The 17,864-nt window shown below is 41.4% G+C and overlaps 1 protein-coding gene and 1 long non-coding RNA gene across 2 annotated transcripts in view; one reads left to right on the forward strand and one right to left on the reverse strand.

Moving 5' to 3' along the window:
* KIF5B (kinesin family member 5B) overlaps window positions 1–15,174 on the forward strand; it is a 45,374-nt gene extending 30,200 nt beyond the window's left edge. Inside the window, exons 14-26 of the mRNA XM_069958976.1 lie at window positions 594–800; window positions 1,910–2,053; window positions 3,161–3,349; window positions 4,851–4,968; window positions 5,605–5,666; window positions 6,572–6,681; window positions 7,391–7,492; window positions 7,823–7,883; window positions 7,970–8,041; window positions 8,115–8,219; window positions 8,316–8,532; window positions 10,711–10,843; window positions 11,676–15,174. Of these exons, the coding sequence (XP_069815077.1) occupies window positions 594–800; window positions 1,910–2,053; window positions 3,161–3,349; window positions 4,851–4,968; window positions 5,605–5,666; window positions 6,572–6,681; window positions 7,391–7,492; window positions 7,823–7,883; window positions 7,970–8,041; window positions 8,115–8,219; window positions 8,316–8,532; window positions 10,711–10,843; window positions 11,676–11,682 (1,527 nt within the window). The 3' untranslated portion in view covers window positions 11,683–15,174. The remainder of the gene's footprint in view (window positions 1–593; window positions 801–1,909; window positions 2,054–3,160; window positions 3,350–4,850; window positions 4,969–5,604; window positions 5,667–6,571; window positions 6,682–7,390; window positions 7,493–7,822; window positions 7,884–7,969; window positions 8,042–8,114; window positions 8,220–8,315; window positions 8,533–10,710; window positions 10,844–11,675) is intronic.
* LOC138783810 (uncharacterized) overlaps window positions 1–17,864 on the reverse strand; it is a 118,134-nt gene that overhangs the window by 59,431 nt on the left and 40,839 nt on the right. The gene's annotated exons all lie outside the window — the stretch shown is intronic.

A 17,864-nucleotide genomic window follows, 5' to 3' on the forward strand; every position in this document is an offset into this window, starting at 1 on the left:
CTCCGGCCACTAAGCCTAATAAGAGTCAGACACTTCCTATTTTGTAAGCAAACTTTTTCACAGTTCTCCTCATTATAATCACAGGCAGGATTACCGTGAATGTTTACACCCTTATTATGAAGCTGGAGCCAGATAACACATGACCCACCATTCACAATAGGTGACATGGCTCACCTACTCGTCCCCACATGGAGATCTCTGCATAGGTCACATAGCCCACTGTCCCATGTCTAGACTACTGGTTCCCATGCAACATGTAAGGGTATGTTCACACTGAGGAAATGCGGTGGAAGCCTGTAGCCCTCCCATAGAGACGCTGTTTGACACAGAGACAAGCGGGATTCTGCAGTGGAGAGTTCCACCACGGAATTCTGCCACATTTGCTCAGTGTGATCATACCCTTATCGTTTTAAAGCATATCTCTAAATACTGTTTGCAGCGCATGCAAAATTTTCACCCAATAATTATTCACGGTGATTGGGATAAAGAAAATCAGTCAGACAATAGTGTCAATCAGTTTTTGGTTAACTTGGGAAAAGTAAATAGTCATGCATTCAATTTTATGTATTTTCTACAATTTCTACAATTTTCAGCTTTTAGCTTCCACAAGACGGGACCAGGATAATATGCAAGCAGAGTTAAACCGTCTGCAGGCTGAAAATGACGCCTCCAAAGAGGAAGTGAAAGAAGTGCTACAAGCCCTGGAGGAGCTGGCAGTCAACTATGATCAGAAGTCGCAGGAGGTGGAGGACAAGGCCAAGGAGTACGAGTCTCTCAGTGAAGAGCTCAACCAGAAATCGGTAAGACGCAGAGGGTGGCTGTAACAGTGAAAGACTCAGAAAATGTTATCAGTGATGGGGATACTGGGTAATACTTCACTTTCCTTGTGGTGGCTTTGCAGGAAACTGAATACTTGGAGCAATCTCTCACCCACATGTAAGGCTGGGTTCACACTATGTTTTTGCAATCGGTTGATTTACAAAAAGCGGATGGAAAAAACAGATGCATATGTCTGCATCTGTTTTGATCCATTTTTCCATTGAATTCCATTATTAAAAAAAAATAAAAAAATCAAAACAAATCTTTTTTTAACGGAAACAAATTTAGGTCGACAACGTTTTTGTGTACCTTTAAAAAAAACGGATCAGACTTTTTTTTTTTTTTTTTTTTATAATGAAATTCAATAGAAAAAACTGATCAAAACAGATGCGCGCACACACATATATCCGTTTTTTTTTTCCATCTGTTTTTTTTTTTTTCCCCTTTCAAAAATCGGATGAAAAAAACAGATTGCAAAAACGTAGTGTGAACCCAGCCTAACGGGTATTCACACGTACAGTTCTGTGATCAGCTTATTGTCTGTTGACCCTGTCAGCAGCTTTTTACTGGCTAAAGTAAAGGAAGTGTACACTTGGCCTTCTTACCCTAAACCAGAAGGTAACTTTTTTTTTTTTTTTTTTTTTTAAATCCATTGCTCCCGTGCAGAGATACAAGCTTTAGAAGTTTTCTGCATATTAGAACATAAAGCCCACAGGGCGTTCCCTGAGCCTGCAAAAGCCCAGCAATGTATGGCCTGTCTTTATATACACTTTTCACACTGATTCCTAACCTTAAATTGGCGCTGTGTCACTAATATTGCACCAAGAATTTACTGCCTGATGTCCTCCTGCAATTTAATACAGTATAAAATGGGAAGGCTTACACATCTGTCTGCATACACTATTGTCATTGAAAGTGTGGTTTTATTACAGATGGATCTATTTTGTTTGGATGTTAATGGATTATTGATTTGTATTATACTTTCAGTTGGAGCATCATCTCCTTTTGTAACAGCGCGTCTTTGATTCTAGTGATTTTCTTGATGTAAAAATATAATATATATGTATATATTTTTTTTTTCTTTTTAAAGGTAATTTTGTCCAGTTTAGATTCTGAACTTCAGAAACTTAAAGAGATGACTAACCATCAGAAGAAAAGGGCCACAGAGATGATGACCTCTTTACTGAAGGATCTGGCGGAGATTGGCATCGCCGTGGGAAACAATGACTCCAAGGTAATTAGTCCACTTTTTACATCATTGTTCCTGAATGTATTCAGTTACCATTAATAATGCAGGCCTGGTTGCTCTTTGTATACAACGATTGTAAAATTACATCCAAACTTAAGTAATGCGCTTCTACTGTTCCCTATCTAGATCTATTAACACAGACTGTCTGCTACAATTGTGGCTTATAGATCCTAGGAGTATTGGATCATTGGAGTACTTTGTGTATCAGGAATGGGTTTTATTTGGTTTCTCTCTTGCCAGTCCTTTCAGACTCAGAAAAACATTGCTGCTTTCTTCCAGAAACAACACGACTCTTGTCTCCGAGTTTGCAGTTAAAGTGACACGGTCACCTCCTTTTTGCACGCTGACTTCTCTACACTGGTGTAAAAGGTAAATTTGGCAGCTTTCATACCTTATTTTATATCACACGTCATGGTGCTTGTTCAACGGCGCCACTTAGCCCCGCCCACAGCACCATTGCTGGCCCCACCCCTCCATGACCTCATCTTGCACATAGGCCCCCTTTGGAACAGGCTGGCCTAAAGGTCTGGCCTAAAGTGGTGCTGTTGCTGTGAAGCCCGCCCACTTAGCACAATCTGCAGTTGTTAAAAGATCACTTTTAACTTGAACAAGCACCATGACGTATGAAAAATAAGGTATGAAAAATGGTAAATTTGCCCATTACACCTGTGTAGAGAAGTCATAATGCAAAAAGGGGGTGACAGTGTCACTTTAAGTACTGTTCACTTCCATGCAACGGAGTTGCAAAACCCTACCCAAACTGGACATGAGTCCTGCTGTTACTGGAAGAAAGCAGCTGTGTTTTTCCTAAGCCTGGATAACCCCTAAAGTAAGTGGGTGGAACGGTCTGCCTTTCTATAGTAGTGGCGTGCTTAGATAGTAGTTGGCCAAGAGCAACCAAGTGGGTAAGTCAGATAGCCTCCTGCCAGATACACCTGTACCAGGTGAGAAATCTGGGTGCCCACATTAATATTATATCCTCAACCAGTCCCGTGTTTCTGCACAACAGGATAGGTTTACTTGATCTATCGGTTGTTTATGTAGGTGGTCATTAAAGACAAATAAAACAATTCCTATCCCATTCCACTACAGCAACCTGAAGTGAGTGGCATGATCGATGAGGAGTTCACAGTTGCCAGACTGTACATCAGCAAAATGAAGTCTGAAGTGAAGACCATGGTGAAACGCTGCAAACAGCTGGAGGGCACTCAGACCGAGAGCAACAAGAAGATGGAGGAGAACGAGAAGGAACTTGCTGCATGCCAGCTGCGGATCTCTCAGGTAAATACTTCGGCCATGTCAGTGACAGCTGTAGTCCCCATGGTATGTGAAATCCTAGGGACTTTTGTATTGTATGATGATAGGCTTTGAAAAAAAAAAAAAGCTCTGCAATGTTTTTGTTTTTCTTTTACTGTCACACCCATTCGCCTTTCATATCAACCTGCTCTTCAAAGGGGAGATGGGGAGGAAGTCCTGCGCTATGGAGACTTGTGGCATATCAGATGTTTTGAGCAATGGCGGAGGCTTTTGTGCTGCGCCTGCAACCAGACGGTAAAACAAGAGCTCTTCTGAGCACTGCACCATTTGTTTCTACCTAGCACTGCTCAGAAAGCTGAGCCAGCCATATACAGGATTTACTGAAGGTTTGAGGCAGTCTATAAATCCATACATACATTTAGCGTTCCGAAAGGTGCCGAGTGGAAACATATGGCACAGCACTTAGCTGAGCACTTGTGCCTATTTGTTCTAGTGATCTATGGGGGTCTCGGATTTAAAACCATCTGACATGTAACTATTACTTTTTTCCCCTTCTAAACTAGTTGCCTTTTAAATAGTGATGGGCGATTTAATCGAATTGATTCGATAGATTCGCCCAGAATGTTAGAATTGATAAATTTTTTTTGTGAAAATCGTAAATTCGATTTTCCCCAAAAAATTGTTGTAGGCGGGGCGGACGGCGCGGTACAGTGGCGGGCGGACAGTCCGGAGAGATGCATGTCGGGCGGGTGGCCAAGCACTCTGGAGAGGGGTGGTGTGGGGGCTGGCAGGCGCTGTGCTGAGGTGCAGGGCAAGCGGGCAGTCTGCAGAGATGTGGCGCGGGCGGCCTCCAACAGCTGCCCCAGTCACAAGGGGAGCACTGTTAAACTGGGAACCAATACAGTTGTCTCAAACGTCATTAAAATAGTATCTGTTTATTTAGCCAAAAAATTTAAAAATGGAGATTTAAATCGAGAATCGTCCAAATTTAAAAAAAAAAAATAAAAAAAAATTGAGATTTTATTTTTTTGGCCATATTGCCCAGCTCTACTTTTAAATGGTCATTCATTTACAGTGCTGTATAATATTTACATGCTGATTATAGCCAAAGGAATTTTTTTTTAATTGTAAGTCCAAACTTTCTCTTAAATGGTTGTTAAAGGGGGTTATCCAACATGGCCACTTTTTCCCCTCTCTTGTCTCCAGTTTGGGTAGGGTTTGGAACTCCGTTCCATTGAAGTAAATGGAGCTTGATTGCAAACCACACCTGAATTGGAGACAAGAGAGAGGGAAAAGTAGCCATGTTTTTGTAGCGCTGGATAACCCCTTTAAAGGGTACCTATTATTTAAACAAAAGGCGGTCTGCCCCTTTATTGTATCGATTGGTGGGGCTCTCTGCACTCTGACCCCGACCGATGCAAACCTCTGACGTGTTGCTATGATGTATCAGAAGTCTGTTTAGCTACCCTTTAAGGAAAAGGTTTATGTTGCATAACATCTCATCTTATTATTTGTATCTTCACAGCATGAAGCAAAGATCAAGTCGCTCACGGAATATGTTCAGAACCTGGAGCAGAAGAAGAGGCAGATGGAAGAGTCTGTGGATTCTCTGAATGAGGAGCTTGTCAAGCTGCGGGCACAGGGTGGGGCCTCCTACTGCTTCATAATCGTTCTTTCAAAGTCATTACCAGCTACACAGACCAGATATTCTAGATAGCCCGCTAAGTAGTTTATAAAAACTGGGAGGTGTGACACCATCATAAAGGACGGAAATCCGTGATAAGCACTGACCAAATGAGCCTATGTAATGTATGTGTATTATACAGTGTGTACATTATCATAGTATCTCAGTGTAGAAACAAGGAATACAATTATATTCAGGAAAGTAGCACTGGGTAATTTTACAGCTGTTTTTGCTTGTGATGTAATAGTCTTAGCATGTATGACTGCTCCTACTGGAAGCAATCCAAATATGATGATGGTCAGTCTGCCTTCTGTCCATTAGGTTTGCAGAAGCTTTAACCCTTTAATATAGCCTGGTGTCTTTTGATGGCTGGCGGTCATCAGTTTTCAGTGACTTGTTTTAGCATAGCCAAAGTTGAGGGATGTTAAGCAGTTTTGGCAGCTCAAATGTGCAGTCAAAGTCTGTACCATTTAGTTGGTCATGGGAGGGGGGGGGGGGGGTAACAATGGAAAAGCTGTACCAATTCATTGCTTAGTGTTTATGGCAGATTGCATTGCTTTTTATAGCTCATCATTTGTGTTTTTTTTTATTTTAGAAAGAGTTCATGAAATGGAGAAGGAGCACCTAAATAAAGTACAGACTGCCAATGAAGTTAAGGTATGTGCTACTTAGTAATATGATTTCTTTTTCTTATATCTGTAAACGTCTGACAGCTTTCTGCCCATTAGTGTATATGGAGGCACATGTCAGTGAAGCCCAGTAGGGCATGACTGAAGTGTCTTCCTAGACATAAATGGGGAGATACTTTATAAATCCAGCCCAGCAGGACGGAGAGCTGGCTTCATTTACTTCACTGGCCCATTTTTAGCACACTCCTAAAGTTTTTAGTTTTTTTTTCCCTCCCCCTCTCTGAAACGGGGTTATATCCAGGCTTAGAAAAACATGGCTGCTTTCTTCCTGAATCAGCACCATTCTTGTTTGGATGTAGGGTTTTGGGTGAATGAAGCTGAATTGTAATACCACACACAATCGGGCGTGGTGCTGTTTTTGCAAAAAAGTATCGGTGTTGTTGGATAACCCCTTTTAAACACCTGACAGACAGGGTTCCTTTTTAATGTTGTTGTGATTTTATTTTAATTTTTTACCTTGCTTACACCAACAATCTTATGGTGGTCCTTTTTATTTGCAGCACTACCGGTTAACAACGTTGCACTTTTTTGTTATCTTTTTCTATGGCGGTTGATTTGCTGCCATGGTCGAATAAAGTGGATAATTATAAAAATTGCTAGTATTCTTGTATAATTGCTACTGTTGGGTACCCAGCTTTTGTTCTTATAATCTCAAGTTGTAGAACAAGCCTAGAGTATATTGGAAACTCCCAGTACCCCCAGTGCACCTCAGACTCCTAGTGAACCCTCAGGGTGCAGTTTTTGGCTCATATTATGGCTCTATAAACCAAACCTTATCCTTCACAGTATAATATATCCCATATGAAAAATTCTGTTAATGTTAAAACCAGATATTTTTCAGAGCTTCTTCTAATCTAACGTATTCTTCTTTAGCACGCCGTGGAGCAACAGATTCAGAATCATCGGGAAACTCACCAGAAGCAGCTGAGTAGTCTGAGGGATGAGATTGATACCAAGGAGAAGGTTATCACCGAGCTCCAAGAGTAAGTCATTCATTCTCTTTCAACATAGTGCGGAGACTCCTTACAGGCCTCCAAATCGGGACATTTTAATGTAACGTTCACATTAGGATAAAAGGTAAATTTATTAGTAGGAGAGAACGCCTTGCCAGGCAATTCAGGTGACTTTGCAGTTTTCAAGGAGTTAAGACATGGGCAGGGGTTATTGACTTGGGACATTACTTCAACTCAGATTCCCAGTATTGTAATTACTTAGCGTATTAGACAAGCGCCTTTGGGTACAACTTAAAGGGAAGCAATCAGCATGATTGTGCTGTTATGGTTCCCCCTGCTATGCTGTGCAGCTCCATGAAGCTACCAGCCACGTCCGCTTTACAATGGGGAAAAAAACCTGTTTTTTTTTAACGGACACAAAAATGAGGTTGACTACGTTTTTGTGTAAGTTAAAAAAAACTGATCCATTTTGATCTGTTTTTGTTTTTAATAATGGAGTTCAATGGGAAAACTGATCAAAACAGATGCACACACATGCATCCATTTTTTTCCATTCGTTCTTCATCAGTTTTTTTGCAAAAACGCATGAGGAAAAACTGATTGCAAAAACGTAGTGTGAACCCAGCCTGACGTGATTTTTTTTTTTTTTTATTCTGATTTTATTAAACTTTTATAAACATACATGGTGATAACAAAACTTTTTGTAATTTTATTTTAATACAATGGTTGATTCTTGCAGCCAAAACCAGAAGATGATGCTCGAGCAAGAAAGACTGCGGGTGGAGCATGAGAAGTTAAAGCTTGCAGATCAAGAGAAAAGCAAAAAGTTGCACGATCTGACGTAAGTACATAAAGATTTGTGACCAGAATAAATTTCAGTGCCACACCTATCCACAGGTTGTATCTGGCATTGCAGCATAGCTTTATCGAAGTCCCTGGGACTGAGCTGTAATCCCTAATAGAATCTGTGGACGTGTGCAGGGCTGTGTTCAGAAGACTGCAGTCATGTTTTCCCTATTCCTTTACAGTCCCTTCAATTTAGACTTTTTAACACACTCTTCGAACATAATACGTATACGTTTTATGTATTTTCTCTGTATTCACTTCTCTGCCATTGTCGGAGTTGCCTAAGTTTTGCAATGTTTTTTTTTTTTTTTTTTTTTCTTTCCAGGGTGATGCAGGACAGAAGAGAACAAGCGCGACAGGATCTGAAGGGACTTGAAGAGACAGTGGTAAGAAAAATATAGCTGGTGGGCGACAATTCTTTCTCTTGCTGCTTTAATCTATCTCCTAATGATTTTTAAACCTTTGATTATAGGCTAAGGAGCTCCAGACCCTGCATAACCTCAGGAAGCTATTTGTTCAGGATTTGACTACGAGAGTGAAAAAGGTAATCCACGTACAGCTTCCCCTTATGTTATGCTCTTAATATGCTGTTGCTGAGCCTGCTTTTCTCTGCGCAGAGTGCAGAAATGGACTCTGATGACACTGGGGGAAGCGCCGCCCAGAAGCAGAAGATTTCCTTTCTGGAAAACAACCTTGAGCAGCTCACCAAGGTCCATAAACAGGTATGTATTGATTTCAACTTTTAGTGGTTTTTTTTTTTTTTTTTTTGTGCCATTTAGACACTGTAATACTGAATGTTACATTTTTATTTGCCGTAGCTGGTACGTGATAATGCAGATCTGCGTTGCGAGCTTCCAAAGCTGGAAAAACGACTTAGAGCTACTGCTGAACGAGTTAAAGCCTTGGAGTCTGCTCTAAAAGAAGCCAAAGAAAATGCATCTCGTGATAGGAAACGGTATCAACAGGAGGTTGACCGTATTAAAGAAGCTGTTAGATCCAAGAACATGGCAAGAAGGGGACATTCTGCACAGATCGGTACATACTCCTATAAGCGCAATGCTCACATTCAAAGCTTATCAATAGTTTGTTGCTTTCATATGTTAAAGGGGTTTTTCCATCTTACAAAGTTAACCCTGTCTAGTATAGAGGATAACTAGATGATCACGGGTGGTTTTATCCCCACAATCTCGAGATTGTGGAGTCTCTCACCAGAATGGACTGGCAGACCAGACGTATGCGCCACTGCTCCATTCTAATGGGAGACCCTGGTTTCCATTGTCGAGACTGTGGGGGTCAAATCAGCTGCCTCCTGATCATCTTGTTATCCTCTATGGATAAGGAATAACTTACCAAGATAGGAAAACCCCTTTAGAGTGTTTATCCACAATTAGGGAAAAAAAAGGTAATTCCGAAAACCGCTTCACACCTGTCCTCATCGGTTCTATGGTATTGCAGTTCCATTGATGTGAATGGAACCAAAGTATAACAGGATGTAACTAGAGATGAGCGAACCTCGAGCATGCTCGAGTCTATCCGAACCCGAGCATTCGGCATAGCGGGGGCTGCTGAAGTTGGATACAGCTCTTAAAGAGGACCTGTCACCCCCCACGCCAGGCTCCCGACCCCCAGATAGATCCCCTTATACTTACCTCATGTTGCCGAGTCCCGCTGCCGGTCCCGGGACGGAGATATCCCGGTGAGAAGCCGGCGCGCGCGCTGTGGAGATGGGTCCAGCGTCCATAGAGAATGAATGGAGCCAGACTCATCTCTGCTGCGCGCGCACGGCTCCATTCATTCTCCATGGACGCCGGACCCATCTCCACAGCGCCGGCTTCTCACCGGGATATCTCCATCCTGGGACCGGCTCCGGCAGCGGGACTCAGCGACATGAGGTAAGTATAAGGGGATCTATCTGGGGGTCGGGAGCCTGTCACCCCGGCGCGGGGGGTGACTGGTCTCCTTTAAGCTGTCTGGAAAACATTAATACATGGATATGTTTTCCACATAGCCTTAGGGCTTTATCCAAGTTCAGCAGCCCCCGCTATGCTGAATGCTCGGTTTGGATAGACTCAAGCATGCTTGAGGTTCGCTCATATCTAGATGTAACCTGTTACATCAGAATTCAGAAAAAGTATCTTGAGTGTGAAGCGTCTATTAACATAATTGTATGAATTTTTATTTATGTTCCTGACGCATACCTCTAGTTTCAGGTATTGTGAATATGTACTGTATATTGGTGGCTCTCACCACCATTTGCTAAAATGAAAGTCACTTAGGTAGTCATTAGAGCACATAGCATCCTGTGCTCCTATCATCATCTTCCAGCTGTCCTTGGGAGAGCTGGAGATTGCTCATAGTCTTCTATAGTCTTGAGGGGGATGTATCTTTTCCTAATTTTCTATACGGGAATTGTTTACAACGTACTGAAGACTAATGGAATGCTAAGAACAAAGGAGAAGACTTGCGCTGCGTTTACAGAGAGTGAAAATGCGCCCAATCAAACGATTAACGATTTTGAAGTAACTATGTATTTTTCATAACGAACAGCATTTAGACGGAACAATATCTCGTTTGGAAAAATCGTTATTTTGATCGTTTTAAGATCACTTAACCCCATCTCACACACAGGGTGAATCGTTGAAAGGCTGTTTACTCAAAGCGATCTGCGAATTTTCAGTAAAACGACCAACAATGATTTAAGAACCTGTTGAAAGATCAAAATGAACTATTTATCGTTCTTCGCTTGATCGTTCGCTGTGTTTACACGAACCAATTATCGCTCAAATGCGATCGTTATCGGGAAAATTCAAACTATAATCGTTCCGCGTAAAAGGACCATTACTAAGCACAAGTTTTTGTGTGTTAGACTAGGGCCATACTGCGTTTTTGCTGTGTGTTTAGCGCACCTGTTTAAAGTTAAAATACAGATATTAATAACTGATGCAGTTGTATGCCATCCTGCAGTATGAGTTTTCCATTGACTTATAATACAAAAAAGGATCAAAACCAATTTTTTTTAAATCTTTTTTTAAAAAGTTAAAATTAAATGTACTAAGATGGTACAGTGAACCGGATGCAAAAGTGCAGTGTGGCCCTAGCCTTAGACATTAGTCCACGGAGTCATAAAATCCCCAGGTTTGTTAATGACAGAGTTAATAAATCTGCCCCAGTATTTCATCACTTGTAACCCGCTCGTGTCATTTTTACTTTTAGCTAAACCTATCCGTCCCGGTCAGCACCCAGCTGCCTCACCAACACACCCAAATGCAATTCGTGCTGGAACTGTGTTCCCTCAGAATAATCAGCCAGTTTCTGTCCGTGGAGGAAGCGCTAAGCAAGATAAAATGTAAGTTCTTATATGGCTTTTCTGGGTGGGTTTGGATTTATACCTTGCTCATTTGTATCTTGTAAAGGTCCGCAAAGCTAAGCCCCATAACACAGACACATCTCCACATCCATTTTACAGGATCTATGGTGCTGTCAAGTCCTTAGACTCCAGGTCGGACCAGTTGTAATACAGGCACAGAAATTTAGCCAAGTTACACTCATGTCATAATGGCCTTACGTTATACCAACCTCTTCTTCATGAAAACCCTAATAGTATAAACCATAACACATTAAAACAAGGGAGATGACTGAGAACCGGTGCAAAGAGTGGTTCCCCTAAGTAACCGATCAGGTCATTGCTTGTATGTTTTTTCTAAAGGATGCATATAACGTGCAAATCCTATAATTTTCCTCTTTTCAATCTGCCGTGGAAATTTTATCAAAAATTGGAAAACATTGATACACACATTGCCCATGTATTTTGGCACAAAATAAACACTGAACTATGTGCTCAAAAACGGTGTAACACCCCCCCCCCCCCCCCCCCCCACACACACACACACAAACGCACGCACGCACTTCCTGCTGGACATACGGCAGCTGATAAGTACTGGAAGCCTTTAAATTTTTTTTTTTTTTTTTTTTTTACAAAAGTAAATTACAAATCTCTGGCACTAGCTGATTTAAAAGAAAAAAAATTCTTGAACAACCCCTTTTAAGCTTCCCTTTTGGATACATTTTTGATCAGTCATGAACCCAATTCTTGCCGTTGATGTGATTTAAGCGTTAGTCTCTTGTGTTTGCATTCACCATTGTATGAAGTTGACCTCTTTTTATGTCTTGTGTTTCAGCTGCTGAAGGATCACTGAAGTATCAACCGCCTTGAGCACAGTCAAGTGGTGATCATTACCGGGGTTCACTTTGGGGATTGTAGGATTGTTTTTGAAATTGTAATTTATATCTGGCCTGTACAGCTCTTATATATTTTTTTTTCTGTTTTTTTTTTTTTTTTTTTTTTTTCCCCCCACCTGTTTTTTTTTTTTTCTGCAATTTTTTTTATTTGCAGCAAAAAGAAAAAAAAAATTTAGAGTGCAATTTTGATGTATTTGCATATGATATGTAATTTAATAGCTCCATCTATTGCACAGTTTGTTCTCCATGTCTTAAATATAGTCTGCACTGTGCCAAGTCTGAATGTACGTTACTGGTCGAGTAGAACCTAGTTACGTTTATGTAAATCCTCGTCATAGGGACATGGAGCAAACTTTAACGGTTTAATACACTTCCAGGTTAACCTTTTACAATACGGTAAGAGCCTGCCGCCGCGCTGTCATACGAGGGCGGCAGGCGACTTATGAAGTGACTTTATTTAACTTTGACGCTACAATAAAATACTGTAGATTGTACAGTGTCTAGCTACTAAAGTGTGCTTTATTATACCTGCCACTGGGCTGAAATCTTTACTACCAAATAATCGTAAGATTTCAGGATACTCAAGGCTGCTCTACTATCCTGTGGTGGAAAAAAAAAAACATACAAAAACCTGCTGCCATGTGGTTGTCATTTTAAATAATGTATAGTAAGAAGAAGCAGGAGGAAAACTTTTATATACAAGACTGTGGGGTTCTCTATTCAGAGACTGTCCTGTTCATGTGCGAAAACATTCTGCTTTATCCTGTTAATAAATGTGTATGGGATCACTGAGACCTATTACTGTAAGACGCCGCTTGCACTGGCTTTTTTTTTTTTTTTTAAATATATATATATGTAAATGAATTGACTCCTCATGTCACTTTAGATTATCCATTCTAGTTATAAACTCTATATACATTCCTTGCAGTGGTGCTTTCATGGAATGGCTACATTTATTACATGCACTGGAAAAGCAATGTTTATAAAGGAACAACACTGTCTTGCCCCCATCCCTATGCCAGTATGTAACTAGCATCTGGTTTCATGGAAAAAGTCGGCCTCCCTGACACGTAATTTTATGGGAAATACAAGTATTTATTTCAACAGACAATTCTGGACTATATGTTCTCGTAATTTAGAAATTGTTCCTCTGTTATTCCTCATGGAAATGTGGGAATATTCATTTATAAGTGGGCGTTATACTGCCAGTCTATGTGGCAGGGCCAGTCATCAGCTGACAAACATTCTTTTTGTTGGTTGGTTCTACATCTTGCTATGTAATAGAGGGTTTGGGGCCAATGGCTGATTGCAGGGGGAAAAAACACTCATACAGCCGTCCCCATACGATTACCGAGTTGTTTAAGGCTTTGCAGATGAGCACAGATCTATGAGATTAACGCTCGCTTAAGCCCCTATTACATGGGGTGACTGAGAGGAACAAACCACCGATGTCAGCGCTAGCTTGCTCCTCGCGTGTCGGCAGAGAGCGGGTGTGTGTCCGGGTGATTGCTTGATCGTCCGGGCAGCCCATAGCAGATGGCGGCGGCCTGTTGCCGCCACTCCTATTCCATGGAGCAACGGCAGCAGATTGCTGCTATCCTGGTCGTTTGTCTTTCAACTTGTTGAAAGACAAACAACAACGATCATCGTTCATTTCGTTGCCTTCTATTACACAAGACTATCAGCCGAATACAGCTGATAATCATCTCGTGTAATAGGGCCTTTACAGTACCGTTCACGCTCTTTAGTAGGGCTGGTAATCCACCTGCAAATATATAAATAGACAATTGGGCGTGGATGATTTGTGGGGACACACCCTGTTGACACACAGTCTGGAGTTGTAACACCCAGTTGACCATATATTAATAAAGTTTCTGGAGAAATAATAGAGGAACAATCATATATAGTTATGAGTCCTAGTTCAAAATGTTTTTATTGGCGATACAAGCAGTTACTATAACACTTATCAACGGGGACGACGTATACTCTGATAAGAAGTTGTAGGAGAATTTTCTAAGATTTTTGAGTGTAAAATGACTTGCACTTAAAACTTGATGATTTTTTTTTTTTTTTGTCATTGATTTTTGCACTCTACCTCCGGAACCGATCTGACGTTCTCATGCAGTTATAAATAGACAATATTGTGTATACTTTGATTTTGACTTTCTCTTTTTTTTCTTTTTTCCTCCCTTCCTCACGGACGGACGCTAAGAGCGAAGGCATAAAATTCTAGAGGAGCTTTTATCCTATCCGTATACAGCCTTGGATTACTTACTATGATAGTATAAGCTAGTATATACTGAAGTAGACTGGTGAGAGCCATACACTAGCTGCACTTACTGGCCTAATGCATCTACGTACATCATTCCTTGTTGGAAGCCGCCAGCTTTGAATTATACTAGGTGCCGCTATGTAACACACACACTCCAGTTGTAGGGAGTCTTAATACTGACTTTCTATAGAACGCATGGTAGATCAACACTAATCCTGATTTTCTCATGGTCTCGGACAGTACATAAGTGGTCTAGTCAATTTAAAATGTACCTGTCTCTTTAAGGTCTGGTTCAAAATATGGATGCAGATCCTGACCCAGTCACTGGTCTGATGATTCAAGCGGACAGTTGTCACTTTAGGTTTTCAGACTGTCGGCCTGGACTTTTTGGGGCTGAACTAATATACATATATACCAGTGATATAGATCGATGCCAGCCTGTGCAGCAAAAATCAAGAGCGCTATTGAGAGATGTGATTTCACTACATAACAGGCGCCTGACTGCTGCAAAGATGGCCGCATCCATTGTGTAGAAGCCACAAGTACATCTTAAGAGAGACCAGTGCACACTACACTAACAGGAAGCAGAATCTTTTCCTTTTTGTGCCTCCATCACTGTCGTCTGCATTTAATTTTTTTTTTTTATGTATGTTTTAACTTCATGATATCAGGATTTTTTTTTTTTTTTCTCTGTCAAACTGAATGGTAAAAATAAAGATTATCCTAAAGACTATGCTATGAATAGTTTGTTTCCTTGTTCTCCCTACAACAGGTTGCCATGAAATGGGTTTGCGGTAAATGCTTCTAGATGAGACATTAGAATGTTTTTGGGTTTTTTACCGTTTTTTTTTTTTTTTTTTTTTTTTCTTCTGTTTGTTTTTCGTTCTCTTGTTTTCTTCTTGGCACACATGTATAATGGGAATACTACAGCGATGCGAATCCAGTCTCTAACTATTTATTAATGGCGAACGGCTAAATTATTTTAATTATTTAAAAGTGTGTGGGTTACTGGGCATCGAGGATGGAAGAGGTGCCAGTAAGAAGTCCAGCACATAATTCACATTAACATCAGGACGGATAAATTGCCATTTCTATCGGTCTGTCTGCATGCTGTAAATGTATTTTGTGTTTAAAATAAAAAAACAAAAGAAAAAACTTGAAATAAAGTATACTGTTTATTTTCTAGATAATCTTTACTTGCACATCGTATGAAAGGCTAAGGGACTATTCACATGTCCGTAGTGCAGCCCGTGATCCTGGAGCTGCGACCTTAGGCGGCACTACAGATCGTGCATCAGTCATTCCCAGTGCTTTACAGAGCTCTATGTTAAAGATAGCGATCCACGCCGCAAAGTCGGGTCCCCACTAGGACATATGGATGTGTGAAGGGGACCATTGAAATACATTAGTGCTAAGTTCTGTCCGCAACTACGCACAGAAGCTTGGACGTGTGACTGGTTTATAATTGCACACCCTCAGCCTAGCATTCATATTTTGTCTCCTGCCCATCTACCTATAAGTCAGCCAAATAGTACAATCTGTATGACAACACAAATGTGAACCTAACGTAAACCAATTTATTGCCCTAACCTTCCCAGGTTCCCATGGACCACTGAGGTTGTGACCATTAACACTTGCTGCCCTAAACCATTGGGGATAGCAACCTTAACTTCATTACTCTAAAAATCATTGCACTGCCCTAGACCACCAGGGATGTTACCATAAGCCCTTTCCATCTATGATCTTCTTAACCACTTCACTGCCGCGAACCATCTCTGATGTCCTTATCCACTTGTCACTGACATAGACCCCTATACAGGGATGTGACCATAGACCCTTTCACTGCCCTGGACCATCAGAAATGGTACTGTTACCACCAAAGATGTGATCACATACATTTTACCATACTTTTCCCTGGTCACATCACATACTTCTCCCTGTCTTGCCATAGCAAAGTTCTGGTGAAAATACACTGAACAGGCTGGCACTGGGATGATGATTTTCACAGTACAGTACTACAGATGGCATGTGGAGGGAGAAGGGGTTACTGATACACTAAGTTTGCAAGGTGTTATGTGAACAGAAATGCAAACCAAACTGCAACAAGGAAAGAGTTGAGGTAAGCACCTTACTACTGCTAAAGATGAAGAAAAAGCTAAGCCAAAAGGAGAAGGAAAATTACTGCACTGCAGCACCATGGGACAGCACTTGGGACACTGGTATTGCTACAAGGGACAAAATTGTTGCTGATCAGAGTTGAGGTAAGCCTTACATTTCCCTTTGAGGAACAGTGTGTGTCAGCAGCAGCTTGCAGGCAAACAGCCCAACTCGTGCACATAGCACTAGCAAAGCCGTGAACCAGTTCCTGTATTTTGTCCTGATCTAGCTGTTACCAGAGGCTGCAGACTGCAAGGAAGTAAAACAGGTCAGTTGTTTGAAACAACAATGACCACTTGTGTGTGTCACATTAAAATATATTTTTCTCCATCAGGCCATGTTCACACTATGTATTTTTACATTAAACAGCAGCCATTGTTGCAAATTACAAAAACGGCCACTGTTTAATGGCCTTGTACATTTGCATTGCACTGGATGGAATCACAGCCGTGCTGTATACTCTACGGCCGGTGTTCTTCGCGGCCGCACAAAATAACTGACAGGTTTATTTTGTGCGACCGCCATTCAGTGAACAGTGGCCGCACAAGGTAGCCTATTCCCACAATGTAAAGTACGGCTCACGGCCCTACTTTACATTGTTCTCTATGACTACTTGGAGTGCGGGCACACACAAAATAAAGTGATGTTCACCCGGCCAATACTGCAGAAGTCGGCCATTGTTTGACGAGGCAAATACTTGCTGTGTCAAAGATTGGCTGATGTTCATACAGAATGTGAACATGACCTCAAAGTGGTTGGCACATGAAGTCAAATGATTAAAAAAAAAATGCCCCAAAAATCCAATTTGATGCCAGATTTCTGCTGTTTAGTGCGGCCTACCAGTTACTTTCCCTATATTTCTGCATGCAGTAGCACTGGCCCCATCAAAACCCTTTAAGAGCAGCCCTGTACCCTGTTTATTGTTCTATAGGTGCAATTTGTGGTTGTTGTGCAATTGAATTGTGATTGTGACCAGGCTGTGTACATACCCTGTATCCAGGACATGGAACACAAGCTGGGATGACTGCATGCCTCCACTATGTAATGGAACAGATAAGCCAAACTTTTTTTTTCTGACACTCCCAATTGCTTGCAAGTGTCCAGGGACAGGAAGCGAGCGTGGCATTTTCTGCTTCCTTTCAGCTGTCGGTGACTGCTGTGTAATAGAGAGCTTTGTTTTGGAAGATGTCAGAATGTGTGAGTCACATACAGCATCTATACAAGGAAAGTTTTACAACAGAGTTGGCATGTGCTGCATTAGACATTCTGTCCTCAAAATTCCAAGTAGAATTTGTCCGTGGCCGCGCGTTCCACAATAAAAGTGGGGTCTGTCTCTTTTAAGTGGCATAAGTAAATTACCAATGCCTTGTCCCCCTGCTCTTCGCCAAGGCATTTGACCCTTTTCACCCAAACATATTACCATGGGAATTGACCTTTTAAGTGCTCCTGTCATAAAGAAAAAACTTGGTGTCTCAGTACCTCAACCGATAAATAGAGCGAGTGCGAAGAAGAAGCTGCTTAAAGTGAATGTACCACCAGGTACATTGCATTGTGTTTTTTAAGTGAACAGACCGGTGCTGTGGTCCCTTTTTTTTTTTTCTAAATGCAGCATGGTCCCGATCTATTTCTGAGAACTGGTCCGGCATGGAGTACTGGGGCCGGCCTGCCAGCCCCCAGTCTGACATAACCCCCTCCTCTC

The sequence above is a fragment of the Dendropsophus ebraccatus genome, chromosome 2 (genome assembly GCF_027789765.1).
Source record: "Dendropsophus ebraccatus isolate aDenEbr1 chromosome 2, aDenEbr1.pat, whole genome shotgun sequence".
NCBI classification, from domain to species: Eukaryota; Metazoa; Chordata; class Amphibia; order Anura; family Hylidae; genus Dendropsophus; species Dendropsophus ebraccatus.